Source organism: Brachyistius frenatus, unplaced genomic scaffold, assembly GCF_029030835.1.
Source record: "Brachyistius frenatus isolate BFR_SWC_R1_liver_20210118 unplaced genomic scaffold, ASM2903083v1 Contig_52, whole genome shotgun sequence".
Taxonomy (NCBI): domain Eukaryota; kingdom Metazoa; phylum Chordata; class Actinopteri; family Embiotocidae; genus Brachyistius; species Brachyistius frenatus.
This window is the reverse complement of record NW_027210651.1, coordinates 1,327,501-1,345,903: the sequence shown is the minus strand read 5'-3', so window position 1 is coordinate 1,345,903 and position 18,403 is coordinate 1,327,501. Positions and strand designations below refer to the sequence as shown.

General features: G+C 40.3%; 1 protein-coding gene across 2 annotated transcripts; it reads right to left on the bottom strand.

Annotated features, from left to right (window-relative positions):
- Positions 1-9,930: 9,930 nt before the first annotated feature.
- On the bottom strand, positions 9,931-17,818 carry LOC138624504 (fetuin-B). Of its 2 annotated transcripts, none has more exons than XM_069704762.1 (7): positions 17,526-17,818; positions 16,448-16,558; positions 15,946-16,033; positions 13,061-13,227; positions 12,367-12,474; positions 11,251-11,337; positions 9,931-10,658 (listed from the first exon to the last, which is right to left on the bottom strand). In XM_069704762.1, exons 1-7 carry the CDS (start codon positions 17,748-17,750, stop codon positions 10,173-10,175), a joined length of 1,272 nt encoding a protein of 423 aa, XP_069560863.1. In that variant the 5' UTR covers positions 17,751-17,818; the 3' UTR covers positions 9,931-10,172. The 2 variants fall into 2 exon arrangements, with proteins under 2 accessions (XP_069560863.1, XP_069560864.1); XM_069704763.1 differs by having other exon boundaries at positions 11,257-11,337.
- Between the last annotated feature and the right edge of the window lie 585 nt (positions 17,819-18,403).

The window sequence follows — 18,403 nt, the reverse complement described above, 5'->3', positions numbered from 1 at the left end:
CACCGAGCCCTAAAAACGCCACAATTACCCGGGAATGAAAATATGTACCTTACATTTAACCGTGAACAAAGTCAACTCGTGTGTCTGTGGTAAGGACTCCCATTTTTAAAATCCCTATCATCTGTTTTTGTAGGCTTCGAACCGCTAGCCATGTAAAAAAGAAAAGTGAGTGAATCCATGGGATTACATCATAAGATTGTAAAACAGATCCAGTCATGCAAAGGCGCAAAGTATTCACATCGGCAGCACTCCAAATCAAGATAATCGGCGTTTACTTTGGAGGACACGGTTAAAAAATTTATTTCACAAGTTGAATGTACTTTATTTTAGTTGACTGATGCTAAATCTGGACACACAGAACTTTGAGTATTCAGCCCTAGAAAAAGGTTTGAATTCCATCTCATTTCTTCTGAATGTACAGAAATGAAAAATATTAACCTGGCATTTTAATTGTGCCATCGTTTTATTGCATATCACATGAAAACAGACACTTGCAAGCATTCATTTCGATAGGTACTCCTTTCTAAACCGACTCTGGCTCCAAACCCCCTCCTCCCCCCCCAATCTCCCCATCCCCCTTGCCTGAATGAGACAAAAGCTTTTACCCGATATTGCTGCTCCTAGACACCACATTTCCTCCCAGTCTGCCTCTTAACCTTCCACTGAACTCTGCTGATGCTTAAGGAAAATGATGATTAAGGTTGGAGTTAAGCTCCACCCATTTCAGTCAACAAAACTAGGTTGTACAGTATTTGCTGCAGGACTGATACGCACGTTTAGTCTGTCCACTACATGAATGAATGACTGAGAAAAAGCTGGAAAAAAAAATGTGGCTATATAGATACATGCAAGAAAAACAAAGTCAGAATTTTGTTGCACTGGATTAAGTTACAGCTTTCTAAACTTAGAAGCTTCCTCAGCTCCATACTCTGGGAACACACCTCGGTGGCAAGGATAAAAGTCTTAAATCTCAGCTCGATAGCTTGGATCTTCTTTACAAAAGTGAAAGTTGATATGAAGACTTGCTTTTTATAGCTCTACACATTTTAAAATACCGATAGCTCCTTTGTGCTTAAACTATTTTCCGGAAGGTTTTCCATGAAAGGCTACTAACACAAGATGTAAATTGTGACCGATTTGTCTGAACCAGCGGTTGGTCTTTGATTTAAAAAACGTTTTCTTCCCGTCAAGGATAACACGCCTTCTGACATCTAACAGGACGATTCATTGCCCTCAGTCAAAGTGAAGTGGCGTAGAATTGCCCAGGCTCACATACCTGTTGCCTCTCCCCATTCTGATGCACTTAAAGCAGTTTGACACGACGGACATCTCAAGCGTCTCAATCACTCTCTGGAGGAAACACAGGTCTTTCGGCACAACAACCTTCTCCTCCTTCACGTGCATACACATAACGCATGAGGCCACTAGGTCTCAAATTTTATAAAAAAATAAATAAAAATAATAATAATTTAAAAAAAAAAAGCAGACTTCCTTTGATCTGCTGCCTTCTCCATGAGCGCTCTGCTAACTTGTGGTAGGAGGAAAACAAAGGACTTAATCCTCTCAGCGTTTACATCGACTTTACCGGTCAGGCGGCGGGTGGGGGGGTGAGGGGGGTGGGGGTTAAGAGATCTTTTGTTTAGGTGAGTATGGCTTAACACCAGGCTGTTACCTAGCAGAAAAGATTGAAGTGACAACAGTGAGCTTGATTACCTGATTGTTGTATTTCTCCATCACGTAGCCACTAGTAACCTCTACGTCTAAGCCACCTGATGGTGTGTGTCACTTCCAATTAGGCCAGAACTCAGAGGTAATTATAGCCACTTTAAGTGGCTCCAGTGAAGTCTGAGGCTATTGGCTCAACACTCCATGAAATACTCATTCAGTGGCATGCAGTCTGGACAGATAGATATTCGACTATTGACCTCTCAAAAATATTTGACTGGATGTCAATGTACATTTTAATGAGATCGGTTATTCATTCTTGGAATTCCATAACGCTGTTATTTCTCGGGGCAAATCCGACGGGGACAGCATAATATGATGCATTAGATAAGGGAAGCCAGAAATAAATTGACAACGCATCACAATCCCTTCTACAAAGCTTCTAGCTGTTGCCGATCAGGTGAAAAGCCACTTCTCTTGATTAATTAATTCTGGACCAATGTGGCCTCTAGAGGGAGATAATGTGTTGGCTCACCGTTAGGTTGTCTGTGAACACCGGCAAAGGCCATTTAACATTAACGCTAACACTCAGTTGATTAAAAGCCAAGTCAATCATTATATAGAGGCATCAGTTGGGAAAAACCTGACCTTGATGCAGGTGGAAATGCTTTTGGTAAAAACTTTTTTTTTTTAAATAAAATTACAAAAAGAAATCACAATCATGCTTTCTGAATGCGTTAGAGCACACAGCTACTTAATGTGCAGCTGTTTTAGCACAGTTTGTCTTTGCTTCTCGTTACGGGTGGGTACATGAAAATGTTCAAATTCATCCAACATCCTTCTGCGATCGCCTATCTGCACAACATATTGCAGGTACAACTTAAAACTTGACCAGCAAATATCCGATTGTGTCAACCTGCAGAGTCGTCTGTTACCTTCAGTTTTATTGAACACTTAGAAATGAATTCATTGAGGGGAAAATGTGCCGTTGGTACACGGACTTGACAGGACTTGTACGGAGTGCTTAAAATGGCAACAGGGTGATGCAATTTATGTTTCTACTCTACAAGGTCTTCCATAAATAAACATATTCGCATACACTATACTCGGCAAATTACATATTAGTAAAAGACAAATGTCAGAGATACTCGACAAGTTGCAGTAAAAACGTCTACAAGTTCAGATATCACACAAACTTAAAATTGTAACATTAGAATATGAAACAATCACAAAGCAGTTGGAGATGAGTGTAAACAAGCCTGCAATCAGGTGCATATTCTCGCAGCTGCATCAGTCCTACCATGAAATATTTATATTGTGGCTAGTAAGGACCTCCTGCAGTCTACTCCGAATCATTCATCAGTTCACCAATAAGGTGTCCCGTTACTGCCACAGAAAAACTTCGACAGAGAACACACTGTTGTTGCTTATCCTCGTAGCAATACGGACACGCATATCTGCAAAATATACCAATAATTGCAACTCGAGAAGTATTCCTGAGGGTTTTCTAAATTCAAATGTGATGAAAATGTTAAATGATATTTGAACATTTGATATTTATTTTGGAATCAACAACCCATATTAATAGGAAAAAAAAATCCTGGCAAAACATACAAGAATAATTAGAAGTATACCATATAGGGCTGCACATTTTTATTTTCATTAAATCTGCTGATTTTCCTCTCAGTTATTCACAAACAATTAAACATATCCAATTCATTTAAGTAGCTACAGCCACAATTTTAGGGATTTATGCCCAAAACAAATTACTACTGTGCACTACTATCAAAGGATTATCTCAAATGTTCCCAATTAATCTTCTCTGGACCGACTAATCTATTAATTATTTCAGCTCTTATCCATATCAGCAATTCGACAGCCTGCTTTTACCACAATAAAGATGCCAGATAATACAGGATTTTTTTTAGTTTAAAAAAAAAAAAGCTACTTAAAGTATTTGATGAAAACCTTTTAACCTCCATTCTCACTTGATAGTCAGAGAGCATATCATAACATGTAAAACCTTCCACTATAAACATCCAGCCTACCTCTGGCGTACATGAAGTAAATGCTCCCTGTCCCGTACACGCTGTAGAGAAACGCTGCCATACATGACCCAGCAGTCCTAACAAGAGCCTGGGTGAACACAGCCAGAGGTTGAACCACATTATGGATCCCTGTCAACTGCTGAGCTCAAGGTAGAAACAAGCATTTCTCAAAAATAATCTAAAAAAAAACAAAAACAAAAACAAAAAACAACCGACAAGAAATCAGCACACGACAGCACGTGGAATTCATCAGTAAAGACGTTACACTGCTATGCATGAATTCAGCCTTCACAGTATCTCTGCCCCACCTCTTATCTTGAAACTGGAGCTGAGGAGCAAGAGTAAACACTCAGTCACGTGTTTCGCACAAGCAAAAACTCACACAGTCAGTCAAGTAGGTTTGAGAGGACTCGGATAGGAATGCACCTGAATCAGCAATGCTTTATAACTTAATTACTGTCATTGCTGCACAAGTTGCCATAAATTGTGTGGCTGTTCTCAGTTCCCACCTTTTGTTCAAGGCAATCATGATAATAATTTTGATGCTTCGCAAAGTTGTACATTATATGCTGTAAATAAGTAGGATATGCAGAGAGCCTTTTGTGGACACTTCTGGGGATATTTAGCGAGCACTGGGTGTCAGTGCTCTGCGACACGTTCTTTTATTTCGCTGGTATTATAAATTGGGGAAATAAAATGCAGACCAGGGGGGGCATCACCAACGGTGCTTGGACACGCTGCTGTATTCAAACGATGTTCACCCGCTACACGGGGCAGACGGTGTGCCGAGGGGAAAAAAAAAAAAAAAAACACAACAGCCTCGTGAGTCCACACCTTTGTAACAATGCAGGAAGTATTCATGTCATTCCTGCCAAATTCCCACGATTGTGACAAAAGAGAAACTTAAGCTTCAACGGTCCGTTTTATCCACTCTTCATGTGCCCCACTATGAACTCGCTGATTTGATCTCGTTTGCACATACCGTTGCATTGAGCTGTACTGGCTTTGACTGCCTCCCCATTGGCTTGAATGGGTCTATTTATCCTATGACCTCATTCCCTGACTGAAGGGTTTTCACCCATAGCCCTCCAGCTGACTGCATGATTTTTGGCTGATTGCATCATGCTCGGTACACTGTAGACAGTATAGAGTACAAAAATCCCAAAGGGAAAGCTGCTTCTGAGGCAGGGACCGCAGTATCTGACATGTCAAGTTCAAAGTCTCCTGCATCAAAGTCCCACTCTTTGTAACATTGGACAAAAACAATAACTTTTTGACCCTTTTGTATGTTTTACATTATTATTTTACCAGTGGCGTTTCAGACTTTGCTTGTTGCTGTCAAAAGTAGGGAAAAAGAAAGGTCTCGAGGGATACCAACAACACTAGGACAACCATTTTACTTTGTTGGGACATTTGTGCAGCTCATTTTGTGCATTGCACAGCAGATTATCAAGTAACGGACAAATTAACAGGAACTTAGTGTGGCAAAGCAAAAACAAAACCAGGCAAAGTGCACCAAAATAATTTCAGTTTTGCTTTTGCACCTCTATAAATTCTATCTGGTTTAAATGTAAAATATAATTTGTTTACTCAAATGTCAAATGAAACGTAAACCTCCAAGAAGCAATAAATAGGTCAATATGAATATGGAGTCCTGTAAGAGCTCTGCAGCCCAACATGACAGCTGCAGTGATACAAAAAAAAATTCAGGCAGAGAAACAGAAAAGTGTGTTTTTTTACATGCTGAAAAATGTTTTACAGAGTTTGCACAACAAATACAGGATATTTACTACCACCTTGCAACATAAAAAAAAAAAAAAAAAAAAAAGTCTTACTTGACTTTCTTTTGCAATTTCTTTCGTGGCAATAAGATGCATTGTGTGGAAAACTACAAATAAAACGAATAAAAGTATCAGATATACTCTCTGGAAACCGTCCAAGTACTCGCATACTAAAATACACATAATAAAAGGCTTAATGTGGCATCCTAAACCATAACCGTTTCAATATGAAGACGCCCAACCAGTCTCTCTCCAATTAAGTCATGTTTTCTAAAGTGATAATCACTTTTCTCTTCTGAGAAACCGTCATTAAAAGACAGGAACCCAACCCTATGTGGGAAAAGAGCTCAGCAAATTTTAATGAAAAACTGAGTTTCAACACCAAACTGTAGGCTGCTCTGTAAATGACCGTTTACCCTAAACGAGTTGAATGCGCTTCACAAATAACTGAAAGCAGAATACAATAGTGAACTTTTTTTTTATTTATTTATTTATATTTTTTTTAACCGATATTTAACACGAGTTTAATTAACCGTAGAGTCTTCACAGACAAAGATAAACTCATTGTTAGGCAATGTTACGTTCAATTGAGTCTCATGAGTCAGCCGTCGTGATGATGCGTGTCTGGGAAATAAGGTACAAGAAAAGCTGGATATGAGTCGGTTTAGTATGAACGTGTCATCACATGTGTCCCCCCCCCCTCCTCGTCTGACAAAACACTGCAGCGAGGAGACATTCAAGTCTGTTAATATCCATCAAAACGTTTTACGGTGAGCAAAATAAGCGTAACACGCGCTTTCGAGAAAGGAACAACAACAACAACAACCGGACCGACAACAAAACTTTTTAAGGGAAGTTATATCACCTACCTCAAACTGAATGGCGCGGATGTACCACGAGACGGTTTTAGGAAGAAGAAGAAAAAAAAAAAAAAAAAAAAAAAAAGTTAACGCGAGTTAGAAGCTTTTAAACCAGATCAACTTTGACGTTACTACTCACTCGTCCATCTGGGAGGAAGATGACTCCTCTGTCTCGGGAAGCAAAAGTTGAAGCCACTCCTCGCGTCCACAATCTGACTCCAATTATGATTCCACCGCTGCTGCCTTCACGTACCGTCGGACAATATGAGATCGTTACTTCAGCGACCAATCAAATGACGAAATGTTAGGTTTTTTTTTTTTTAAGGTGGGGGGCGGAGGGAAGTTTTAAAAAAAACCCACTGGTGGACTGAAGTCCCGTTTTATTCAGCAAACTGTGGCGAACTGCCTCGGTTCATTCTGCGGCAATTATATGCCTGAGTTGCGTTTGAAGGTGTCTCCCGCCCCCCCTGCCGCACAAAGTTACTCTTCATATATAAATAACAAACCCTAAATCAAACAGCTGCTCTGTTTTTTGTTGTTGTTTTTTTTAAGTGTAAACGAACGCAAAGGCTGCCAAAATATACCCGCAAGCGTCTTTATAAATTCTCACCTCGAATTACGAAGAGCACTTGAAGGCAGCAAAAACATACCACGATTTCAAAATAAAAGTATTTATGCCGAAATGGCGCTGTATACTAAGGTGGTCTACAAAGAACACGAAAAGTGAGTTAAATGAGTTATAAATAATAACAATTATTCAGTATCCGTAGAAGCCTAAGCGATTTTACGTCAAAAACAAAATAAAAAACCTTGGCTTTGTTTGGGTTGGTATATAAACTGCAATTGGTGGGAGAAGCACTCAGATCCCAAATGTTTTCCAACTGGAAAACTTTTCTCAAAAGGTCAGAAGTTTTTGTTTTTGAAAGAAGAGCCCTTAAAATTATGAAAAATAAGGATGCAATGACACGTTTTAGCATTATATAGATATATGATTTACAAAAAACTCCTTGCCCATTTTATATACAGTTTATGCCCTAGCCCTTCTTTATCTTTACTATCAGGTTATTATGTCCGTTATTTTATGTTACTTATTCTAGGCTGAGATTGGGACACATAGGACTCAATTGTTGAACATGTACTATTAAAATGCAGTCAATTCTGTGTGGAAAGAGACATGTTGGCAGGCAGAGTGATAGGTTTGGGAAGGGAGTGGAGTCTCAACAGATCAAAAGAGCTTCATTCATATATTTAATTGAAACCAGGTTAATTGCAAGAATCTAATTTCCACATAAAGTCATGATTTTACACACTCCGGTACAGTTCAACATTGGTTTGTAGCCCGCCAGTTAAACAAAAGAAGAAGAAGCACTGAACTCAGTGGTATGTCTCACGAGAGTTCGGAGGTCAAAAATATCTGACGGCCCTCGATCAGCAGGACATCACAGATGCTTATGCCATGAACCACAACAGCAGACACATTGTCCTACTCTTAACAGACAGTCTGCCCTCTTCTCCAGTGTGTTTGTTTATTTGTGGCGTTTTGGGGAGGACAGATGCCACCTGTGTAGAAAGGCTTTATCTTTTGCGCTCATAGCAACATTATGAACATGCTTATGTTGCTTGGCCCACGCATGTTGTCGTTTAATTATTTTTGAAAACTGACTTGAAATTCAGTGCTGTCGTATAGCAGCACTAAGCCACTGCAACCCATGTACAAAAACAACAAGCACGTAGCAATAAATGTAGTGATAGTTTGAAGCTATTGCTTTCACTGCCCTGACAATGGAAAAAAAACTCAGTATACCACATGGTAAGCAACCGGGATAAGTTGTACAAAAAGGATTTACAATGAGCTCAACGGGACAGGAGGGATTACAAGGTCACCCACACCCAAACTCCTTCTGTAGCTTTGGGGATTTATTTCTGGACAGAAAGCAGAGACAAAACTCAAGCCGAAGAGAGTGAGGCAGGAGTTCTTCTCTCTCCCGGAGACACATGTTTAACTCAGTTTGTCAGCATGCTATTCAGAAGTGTGACTTTTGACACACCTGGGGAGTCTCAGGAATTTAAACCTAGTGTTGGTCATTCACACATTGATGGTACATTCACTAACTTGTTTACATGGCTATCTCACGCGTGTGATTGGTGAGGAGCATTTTTCACTCATCTATCAAACCATCTGTCCTCTCAGTCAAATGACTACTTTGCTCTCTTCAGAGGACGTTCCGCTGTATTCTAAATGAAGATACACTGCCGAGTCCTGTGGGAGTTTTGCTCTCTTTTTTTTGGCCATATTTCATCTCCTGACTCACAGGTCTCTGAATTTGTCATTTGTCGTCACTCTGGTTTTTGTTTTGGGTGAGTGTTTGCCTCTAATGGACAAGATGCTTGCTTTTGAAAAAGACTGAAATGTTGTTTATTGAAGACCCTCCTCAGTGACACTTCAGCCACGTACAAGATGTCCTGTCACATTCGCAGCGCTTCGCCGCTCTGTCCCTTTCTGCTCTATCTAATAGCTCTTGTTGCTGTGTTGACAAAAGGTCACTTTAGGTAGCCACAAGCTTTTAAAGCTTTCCTGAGATGTTTGCACTTTCCTTTCACGTCAGAGCTGTTTGGCACAATCTAAGCCCTGTGCTGAAGAGTCCTCCTGTCATAAACCCTGACTTTTCCTCTGCTTCACTGGATGTGTTCATGAAGCTGTTTTTAAACTAAGTGGATGTTGGAGAGTACAAGCTTTGGTGTGTTCTGCAAACCTTTCACTGTAAAACTTCTGTAAAATTATTTTTCTGAAACGCCAACTTTTAAAGACTTGATTTTAACGTTAATTTGAATTTGCTTTTGGCTGATGGAAGTCCTATGACCTCAAGTTATGTCAATAAAGACCATGTGAGCATTTCTTTCTTTCATAAGAACCTTTTCAGACTTGAATAAGGAACAGAGATCATGTATCAAACACAAAGTTAGTTGTCTTCTTGCAAATGTAGTTTTGTTGTTCCTTGGAAATATTTTCTGTGCTCCCTGTAAATTTGCAGCTATTTGTGTTCACTCAATTTACTTTTGTCAAAGCATTGTTGGGATGGTTTAAAGGAAAACGTAATTAACTGATCCATTATTGTCACACCCAAATGTGTTATAAGGGATATTCAGGACCGGAGTTGTTAGAAAACATTGCAGCTACAAATTTTGGGGTTGCAGCAATAACTTTCTCCTCTTTTTATATTTCAATTCATCTTTTACAATACAGAATGTCAGAAATTAGTGGAAAAATGCTCGTCACAATGTCCCAAAGTATTGTGTTCTTTTTTGTGGTGACTGACAGTTCAAAATTCAAAGATGTTAAATTTGATCTAAAATATAAAGAAGAAAACTCTAAAACTGGTGGAATGAAATAAGAGTTTTGGCACATTGCTTGATGAATAACAAAGTTTACTGAAGATTAAAATTGTTACAGAATAAATTCATTTTTATCAACACATTATTAGACCGTTTCAGGTCATAAATCTAAATGTTTCACACCACCAACATAGATATATGTCTATTACCTTAAGTATATAAGATATTCAAGAAGTTGGCAAGTGATTAAAAAAAGTATTTATTTAAATTGAGTACATATTTGAAGCCAGTATATGTGTAAGCTTCAGCTGCTTTGTGAGCACTGTTGCAGAAGCAACAGAGAGGTCGTGACAGGGCCAGTGAAAAGAGATGGCATTCCTCTCATTAGAACAAATTACCACAAGCCTCCAATGACGGGGAGCGGAGCAGTTTATCGGTCACTGGATAAATCATACATGAACAAATGGGCTTCTGAGCAGCACCAGCTAAACAGTGGTGTATCGAGCTGGACCGGGACAGGATCGGAAAGGAGAGGGCCCACTGGGGAAATCAGACAGGAAGACTGGGTAGTGAGAGGGGGACGTCTCAATCAAGGCCTGCCGTTTCTTACGGTCACGCCTCTGGTAGCGGAAGTTAAAGGGCGGACGCAGAGCCATGGGTCCTCCAACTTCTTCAGAGGATGAATCGAAAGCCCCAGAAGCGGGTGACCGCTGGTTTACTAGACCTTCAGCAGACTCACTAGAAGACGAGGTGAGAGGGCCTGAGGGATTAACCGCAACAGAGGGGTCAAAGGGCACGGGGTCAACAGGTGTAAGGTCAGACTGCGCTGGCTGAACAGCAGCGGAGGGGTCAGAGGGAAGAGGCTGTAGATCATTTCCTGGGTCATCAATCTGGGGTGGGAAGGTTGGGATTTCAGGGTCGAGGGGGAGGTCGTGACCCTGCGGCTGCACCGGTCTAAGGAAGTCCACATTCTGTAGACAAACATCACACCAATAAAAAAAATTATGACACAAACTGAGTGGCTGCACAAAAAAAAAGAAAAGAAGTCTCAGTCATGCAATATTACATTACACACCACAGCTCTAAAAAGAACTAAGACAACATAATTATAGCACAGAACTGTACCATTTTAAACCTCACACATACATTCAAACACATACGAGCACAACTTGTGAGATATGACAGAATAATTATATGACCAGTAGCAACCATTCAGAGAGTTGAATTATCATTCCAAAGGTTGCTTTAGTAAAATGTGAAACATAAAACATTCATCATTTTAACAGCTGCGATTGTTAAACCTCTCCGCTGCCGTTTTCCGGTTGTAAGTGGACTGTCGTGGTTCACAAGACAAAACAATTTGATTTGGTCTGCAAGTCAAATTTCACACATAATGAAACAAGTTCTCTACAAACATGTCAGGTGCATTCAGATAAGCTCACATTCATGTTCTCGTCCTTTCCTCTTCCATTTGGAGACATTTATTTACTGTGATGTTTGTGGTCTCCTGTTTGAAATTACATTTGGCTTATTGATAAAATAGTAAATAATTGCCTCTCGTACCTGTACTTTAAACATCTCACAGGACACCTTAACATCAGGATGGGCGTTCATGTCTCCATGCACAGATCCTGTACAGAAACCTGCAGTCTGGGAGAAGAAGATGATGCATTTCTTTTAAGACAAGATGGTATAAATAAATAAAAAATAACATTTCCTGTCAGGATCCTTTAATACAAGAACCAATTACTGAAGCCTTTTAGTGGTGTCAGTTTTAAACATAGAAATTAATCTGTCATGTCATCAAGTAACACTTCGAACTGCGTCAGTGATGGTAAACAAGATGATTGATGTTTATTAGAGTTTCGCAACACCATTAATTTGCGTCATATTGCCAACATAGTAATTTTCTTAAATAAAAGGAGAAATTTTCGACGATGTTGTCTGTCTGATCCATTCAGAGAATTGAATGATGTACAGCTCGTTTTTGAGTAATACAGAAATGTAAACGCGCATAAATTGCTCCTTCGTCAGGTTCACCTGAACAATGCAGAACACTCTGTCACGAATTCAACCTTTATGAAGTTTATAATGTCCAGCTTTTGTCAACTTGTTAGGAAATATGTCAGTTCAATCATATGATATTGTTCTGGACTACATTATATTAAGAAGGGTTTCTGAATATTCCTCCCATCCATACACGTAGGGATATCACAATCCTGGAGTTTTCATCTAAAAGTTTCACAACAAAAAAATGACTGATGATGACGAGGACCAATAATCAAAATAAACATAGTACCATGGTGGTGCTAATTCTTCACACATATACCTTTAAACCTCTGCAGAATAAGGGGGTGCAATGAGATGACATCATTAAATAAACAACAAGAGTCAAACCTTTTCATCCAGTTCTTTTATACAAGATGAATGGAATTATTTCCAACAATTATGCAAAATGATTGTGGTCAGTATAAATAATCACAATTGGGTAATTTGTACAAATTGTGACCTTGATAATAAAGATGTAACGATTTACACATTTCAAAATGTGACAACTGAGCAGTACTGGAATTCTAAAAGAAGTGGATTGCATTAGATTGCACAGGTGCACCAAACAGAGTGGCCTCTAAGTGTATAACCAATATAATGTGTTTGCCTGGGTAACTTCTGGTTGAGTACCTCTGTGTCAGCGTTGAGTGTCAGTCGCTGGCAAGTGCCTCTTTCTGTCATTCCCTCCGGACACTCTTGGACAGTGTACTCCACAAAGCTGGCTTTTACTGGCACAGTCTGAAATATGACACACACACACACACACACACACACACACACACACACACACACACACACACACACACACACACACACACACACACACACACACACACACACACACACACACACACACACACACACACACACACACACACACACATCCACAGATCCACAGGCAGAACCAGAGGTGGTATGGTTTTGTGCTGTAATGTCCTGTAATGGCTATCATCTTGGCTTTAGATCCCAAAGCTAGACTATCATAGAGGAGCAATATGCTGAGCTTTGGTCCCCTAGCAAGCTATTCAGCTGCTCATTTGCTCCCCAAACAAAAGTCGGGCCCGACAGTGAGGTCTAAAGTACCTTCAGTAATCCTGTGCCACCTTGCCAGACTCTTCTACTATTGTATTATGGTTATTATTAAGCAGCAATGGTTCTCATCTGGCACACAGAGGCTCAAAGGTGCACTGTACCGTCTGTCGTGTACACCCAGACAAGTGTAATTTTGCCATAAACATAACATTCAACACATTGTTGAGCAATGAAATCTGCCCCGGAGCTTTGGTTCCGCCACCAGAGTTAATAACTGTATATCTTGTCGTACCTGCGCTGCAGCTCTCGTGATCTTTTTCACTCCGAGCTCTGCACCCAGCGTGGACTGGCTCTTGTAGGACATCAGAGTGACCCGAGCAGCAGTCACCGCCCGTGGGCTGTCCACGGGAAGCAGGAGGGGGCAGGTTGGACAGGTCTGTTGGAGCTTCTCTGGGGGATCTGCAGGGTCCAGAGGGTGATACTGTGGCTGAGTTACTATTCTAAATTTTGCATTGAAATTACAACTAATAAACCTGTATGCATATCATGTTTAAATCAATGGCATTAAAAGCAGAATAAATCATGAAAACCTATTTTGATTGGACAAACAACCTTTGCATCCCTAATGTACATTTTAGTTTGGATTATTGCATCTCTCTCCATGACTGTGAGGTTTTGTACAGACAGAGGAAAGGACATTTTAGGTTCACTGATGTCTGCTTTCTACATTATCAGCATGTATCCATGAAACCTAACCAGAGAAATGGTTTAAACATGCAGATTTACTAAACATTTGCGGGTTAGCGAGGCCTGCAAATCATCTAAACAATAAGCATAATGTAAAAACTGAGATGGAGATTAGGGCGAAACCAAATAGACATTTTCATGGCCGACATTTTGATTCATCACAGTGGGAAATACGCAGGTGAATCTAATTCTTCATTAATTAAGGCTCAGTTTCATTTAGCTGAACCAGTAAGCCATTGTTAATGCTGTTAGTTATACCCGTGTGACAAATTGAAATAATAATAGTAATAACTTTATTTATATAGCACCTTTAAAAAAAGAGTTTACAAAGTGCTCTACAGAGAAGCAAAGCATAGTCAAACATAACGTCAATACCGGTAAGCATTTAGGAAAACAGGAGGCAAAAAAAAAAGACCATACCATTAAGGTAATGAATACAAGAAAACCAAACAAATAACCAAAACGAGCAAATGGAATAGAAAACAAACAAATAAATAAATGAATAAAATAAACAAACAAAAGCAGGGGAACAAAAGAACTGCATAAAAGGACATAGAGGGACGACATCACTTAAAAGCAATTCTATAAAAATGGGTTTTAAGAAGTGATTTAAAAGAAGTTAATGATTCTGCAAGCCTTATCTCCTCAGGTAGGTCGTTCCGAAGTCGAGGGGCCCTAATGGCAAAAGCATGGTCACCCTTTGACTTCGACTTTGGAACGGCCAGAAGGGCCCCACCGGAGGATGTAAGGCTGCGAGTTGGCTCATACGGGGCTAACATTTCAATAATGTAGCTCGGGGCCAGACCCAGGCAGGCTTTAACAGTGATCAACAAAATCTTAAAATCAATTCTAAAACCAACCGAGAGCCAGTGGAGAGAGGCCAGAACTGGAGTAATGTGATGTCTTCTGTTAAAACCAGTAAGAAGCCGAGCTGCTGCATTCTGGACTGGTTGGAGGCGGGAGATAGATTTTTGGTTTATGCCAGAAAGAAGGGAGTTGCAGTAGTCGAGTCGAGAGAAAATGAGTGCATGAATTACTTTTTCCAGGTCAGAGTGTGACAGTATGGGTTTGATTCTGGAGATGGCTCTTAATTGAAGGAAGCAGGACTGGACCATTTTTTTTTAATGTGTTTCAAAGCTTAACTGAGAGTCAAACATTACTCCCAAGTTTCTGGCAACAGGTTTTAAATAAGCAGACAGAGGACCAAGTTGACTCTCAATGAGACTGGTGTTATTGTTTGGGGGAATTGAACAATATGACTTCTGATTTTGAGTTGTTGAGCTGAAGAAAGTTTTGTGATAGTTTTGGAGCCCATCCCAGCTCACTTAGGGCGAAGGCAGGGTTACACCCTGGACAGATCGGCAGTCCATCACAGGGCCACAGAGACAGACACAAAGACCATTCACGCTCTCATTCACACCTAACGGCAATTTCTAGAACCACCAATTAACCTGATGTGCATGTTTTTGGATGGTGGGAGGAAGCCGGAGTACCCGGACAGAACCCACGCAGGCACGGGGAGAACATGCAAACAGAAAGTTTGATTCGAACCCAGAACCTTTTCGCTGTGAGGCACCACTGTGCCGCCCAAATTGCATTGTCCACAGTGAGAAATGTCTATTCTGTGTGGTACACTACTTTTATTGGCTTTCTCATAAGCATTGGACAGTGGGTAATTGTTACCACCGCAAATATTTATGGGTTATCCTTAAACCCATTTATTTTAAGTGTATAATCACAAAACATGATGGTCCTAGTACACTTTAAAATCAAAGGACACAAAGACCAGCAAGTGAATACGATGAAAATAACATAGAACAAAGAGCCGCAGATAAAATGAATGACAACCACAATAAAACATTAATGTTAAAACGACATGCCTACAAATGTATAGAAGAGATGCTCAGTGCACCGGGTTTATTTGTTTTAAAAATTTATATTTTGTTAAATGTTCCATCTTGTGCCTCCTTTTAGTTTGCTTCTTCTTTCTTTTCTAAATCTTCTTCTTTCTAAATCGCAGATTGTAGTTTCTCAGCTGTGTTTGCACCGGTGTTGTATTTAGAATATAACCTATAGTTTTTGCGCCTTTTAATTGTGCTTAGTGTATAGCGTACCATTTTTGCGCAAAGAGCCATTGCATCTCCGGTGTTCCAGGTTCAATGACCTGTTTGGATTTATGGCTTGATTGTGCGACGTGACCCATCACCAACATGTTACTGCCCCCTAGTGGCCTGGCATGCTAACACACCCAAAAAAAATGAACTCGTCTTTCAAATAAGGAAAACCAAAAAAAAAAATTAACATTTCGGCTCCAACAAAAACACAATATGTTGCAATTTGTATTGTTCGGGCTCTTTATATTGTAAAATGCTACTTGATTTAATCACATAGAGCTCATATATCACACTAATGCATGATAATTGACGTTACCTGGCACCAGAGCGCAGTCGTAGCTGTACAGGTAGGAGAAGCCCTCTGGTGTGTGCAGGATGGTGGTGTTGCAGTTGCCAGAAACTTGCTAAAATAAAGAATAAAATGGACAGAAATCACAGCTTCTTGTGACAAAACTAAAACAGGTCCAACGAATGAATGAGTTTTAAACGTGAGGTTCTGTGCTTCTGTTGCTGTGAGGACCAAAGCCAGAGCCTGCTAATTGTAGGCCTATAATTTGTTCGTATCAAACAACAACAAATCTGCCAGTCAGTGGGGTAAACAATTATGACTTATGTCTTTAAAACGCAATCAGTCCCCCCAAAAAATGCTAAATAAAGCTAGGACACCTTTCAAAATAAAGATGCTTAAAACTTGAACTTTGTAAAAGTGCCTTTTTACAGTGTGGTACATACAGCATCTTACAAGTAAGTGTCCTTGCAGGTATAGTACAAGTGCAAAGATGTTTGTTTGTTGGTGGATGTGTGCGTGTGTGTCCTACTGTTTCCATGAACGGACGGACGTCACAACGTTTCCATGGTTTTTGGCTGCCTGTGTGACACTTGGTCTCCAGGACATCCAGGTCCAGGTAGTAGACATTGCCTGCAGGGCCCTGGCATTCACAATGCAAACACAGATAATAGAGAGAATAAGCACTGTACCAGTATTTTGGACAAAGTATACCAACTTTAAATGAATGCTGCTGCCTATCCGAGGTTCAGATTTATGACATGCCTCCTGCCTTACATATTTAAGGAGCAATTTAGAAGGTGCTCTGTGTAATTCCATATAACACTTTGGACAATATTGATTTAAGCGCTACCGAAAACAAATGTCAGCACTTTGAGCAGGTGTAATGGCAGCCTTTTTAGGTCATGAAGTTGAACTGAGCCTCTTAAAAGCCTGATCCATCCCACAGCTAGGCCACTATAGCCTTCAGCAGCTGACAGCATGAAGTTCATAAAGTCTGTTGTGCAAGGTTTGTCCCAGCAGTCCTGGACTGAAATGACCTGGACTTTTATTAACAGCCTCTTCAGTCCCAAAGGCCTTTTTTCATGAGGCGTGAAAAGGGGACGGCTTCTCATTTCACGATGGAAAATTATGTACTTTGATTTTAATGCTGTAATTATTAAGAGCGACGTGCACTGATGGCGGTCATTCACAGCAAAGTGCAAGCCAACATATAGTCTTTGTTTTTAGTCCCCAGTGGTCGCACACTGTTGTTATTGTTGCTCTTTTTCACAGCTTTGATTTAATCCAGTGGTTCCTAATCCAGGATCCAGAGAGCACGCTTTAAATTTCATTATCTTTCTTCAGACTGTGACTCAGCACATTGTGGCAGTGTAAGAGAGTCACTCCTGTTTAGAAGTGTGTTCATTTTTAACAACAAAACACAAATCTTATCAAACGGGGTCCCACTTACATGAATACTATCAGTTTATGGCTCTTTTCATTGGGATGTTTTGATATTACAGCAGCAACAGAAAGGCAAAATAACCTTTCCAACCCAGTTAAACATGAACGGATCACCAACTGACAGGATTTTACAACGGCTTCCGGCATTTGTCTCTGTTACTGACCTGAGCGTGAAGGTGGACATTCGCAATGCGGTTGAGGGCAAACTTGTAGCCTTCGGTGCGATCCTCGTTGATGTAAGTGACAGCCAGGCGAGACAGCTTCTCCACTGCTTTGTCATTGCAGGGTACGGGAGCGAGTTCAACGGGCATCAGGACAAAACCCTCTCCGTACACACTCAGGCTGTGAAGGGATATTTGCAGCAATAAGGTGCAGATGGATTTGTCCATGGTGGCAGCAGGTTTAGACAGGAGATGAAAAGACAGAGCTGCTTTCGAGCAAAGTTTGTTCTCCTCTGTTTGCCTTCAATAGGAACAGTGACTTTTGGAATCAAAACAGGACGGAGCTGTTGAAACGAAGCCAAGGTCAAAGTGTATTTGATGGCAGAGGGCCGGTATTTGTGAATGAAAGCTCAGGGGATTTATTCAACGCCAGAAACTCATTCATCTAAGACAAATAGAGTGAATGTCAAAACTGCCATTTAAAATACTCCCATGTTCACATGCTTGCATTGATAAGATATAAGGTATTTTACTGTCAGTGCAGGAGATAATTTCATCCCGAATAAGACCTCTATGTTGTGTATTAATGCAAACCATATTAGTGCAAAAGATACCTCATGACATTAAACTGAACTCCAGTGTTTGAGTGCCGTGTGGGTCAGTTTTTGTGACTGTAATATCATCATCTCACCAGTAGGGGTCACTGTGTGTCTGGTGTGCTGGACGGTAGGGGAATCTATTGGTCCACCAGGCAGAACTGGGTTAATGATTCACTGATACCCAGTTAATTAATTTCAGCATTACACTGTCGTCTTCTCACTCTGATATTCGTGTTTTATATTTTACTTTTACTGAAAAACCCTTCATCTGACTGAATCTAC

Bases quoted from the DNA above. Each gene is read 5' to 3' on its own strand.
- LOC138624504 (XM_069704762.1), bottom strand. From the start codon at position 17,750: ATGGACAAATCCATCTGCACCTTATTGCTGCAAATATCCCTTCACAGC. The intron at 16,034-16,447 runs GTAGGACACACA...TCTTTATTTTAG, and splicing joins TCCGTCCGTTCATGGAAACA to CAAGTTTCTGGCAACTGCAA. The intron at 13,228-15,945 runs GTAACGTCAATT...TGGACCCTGCAG, and splicing joins CGACTGCGCTCTGGTGCCAG to ATCCCCCAGAGAAGCTCCAA.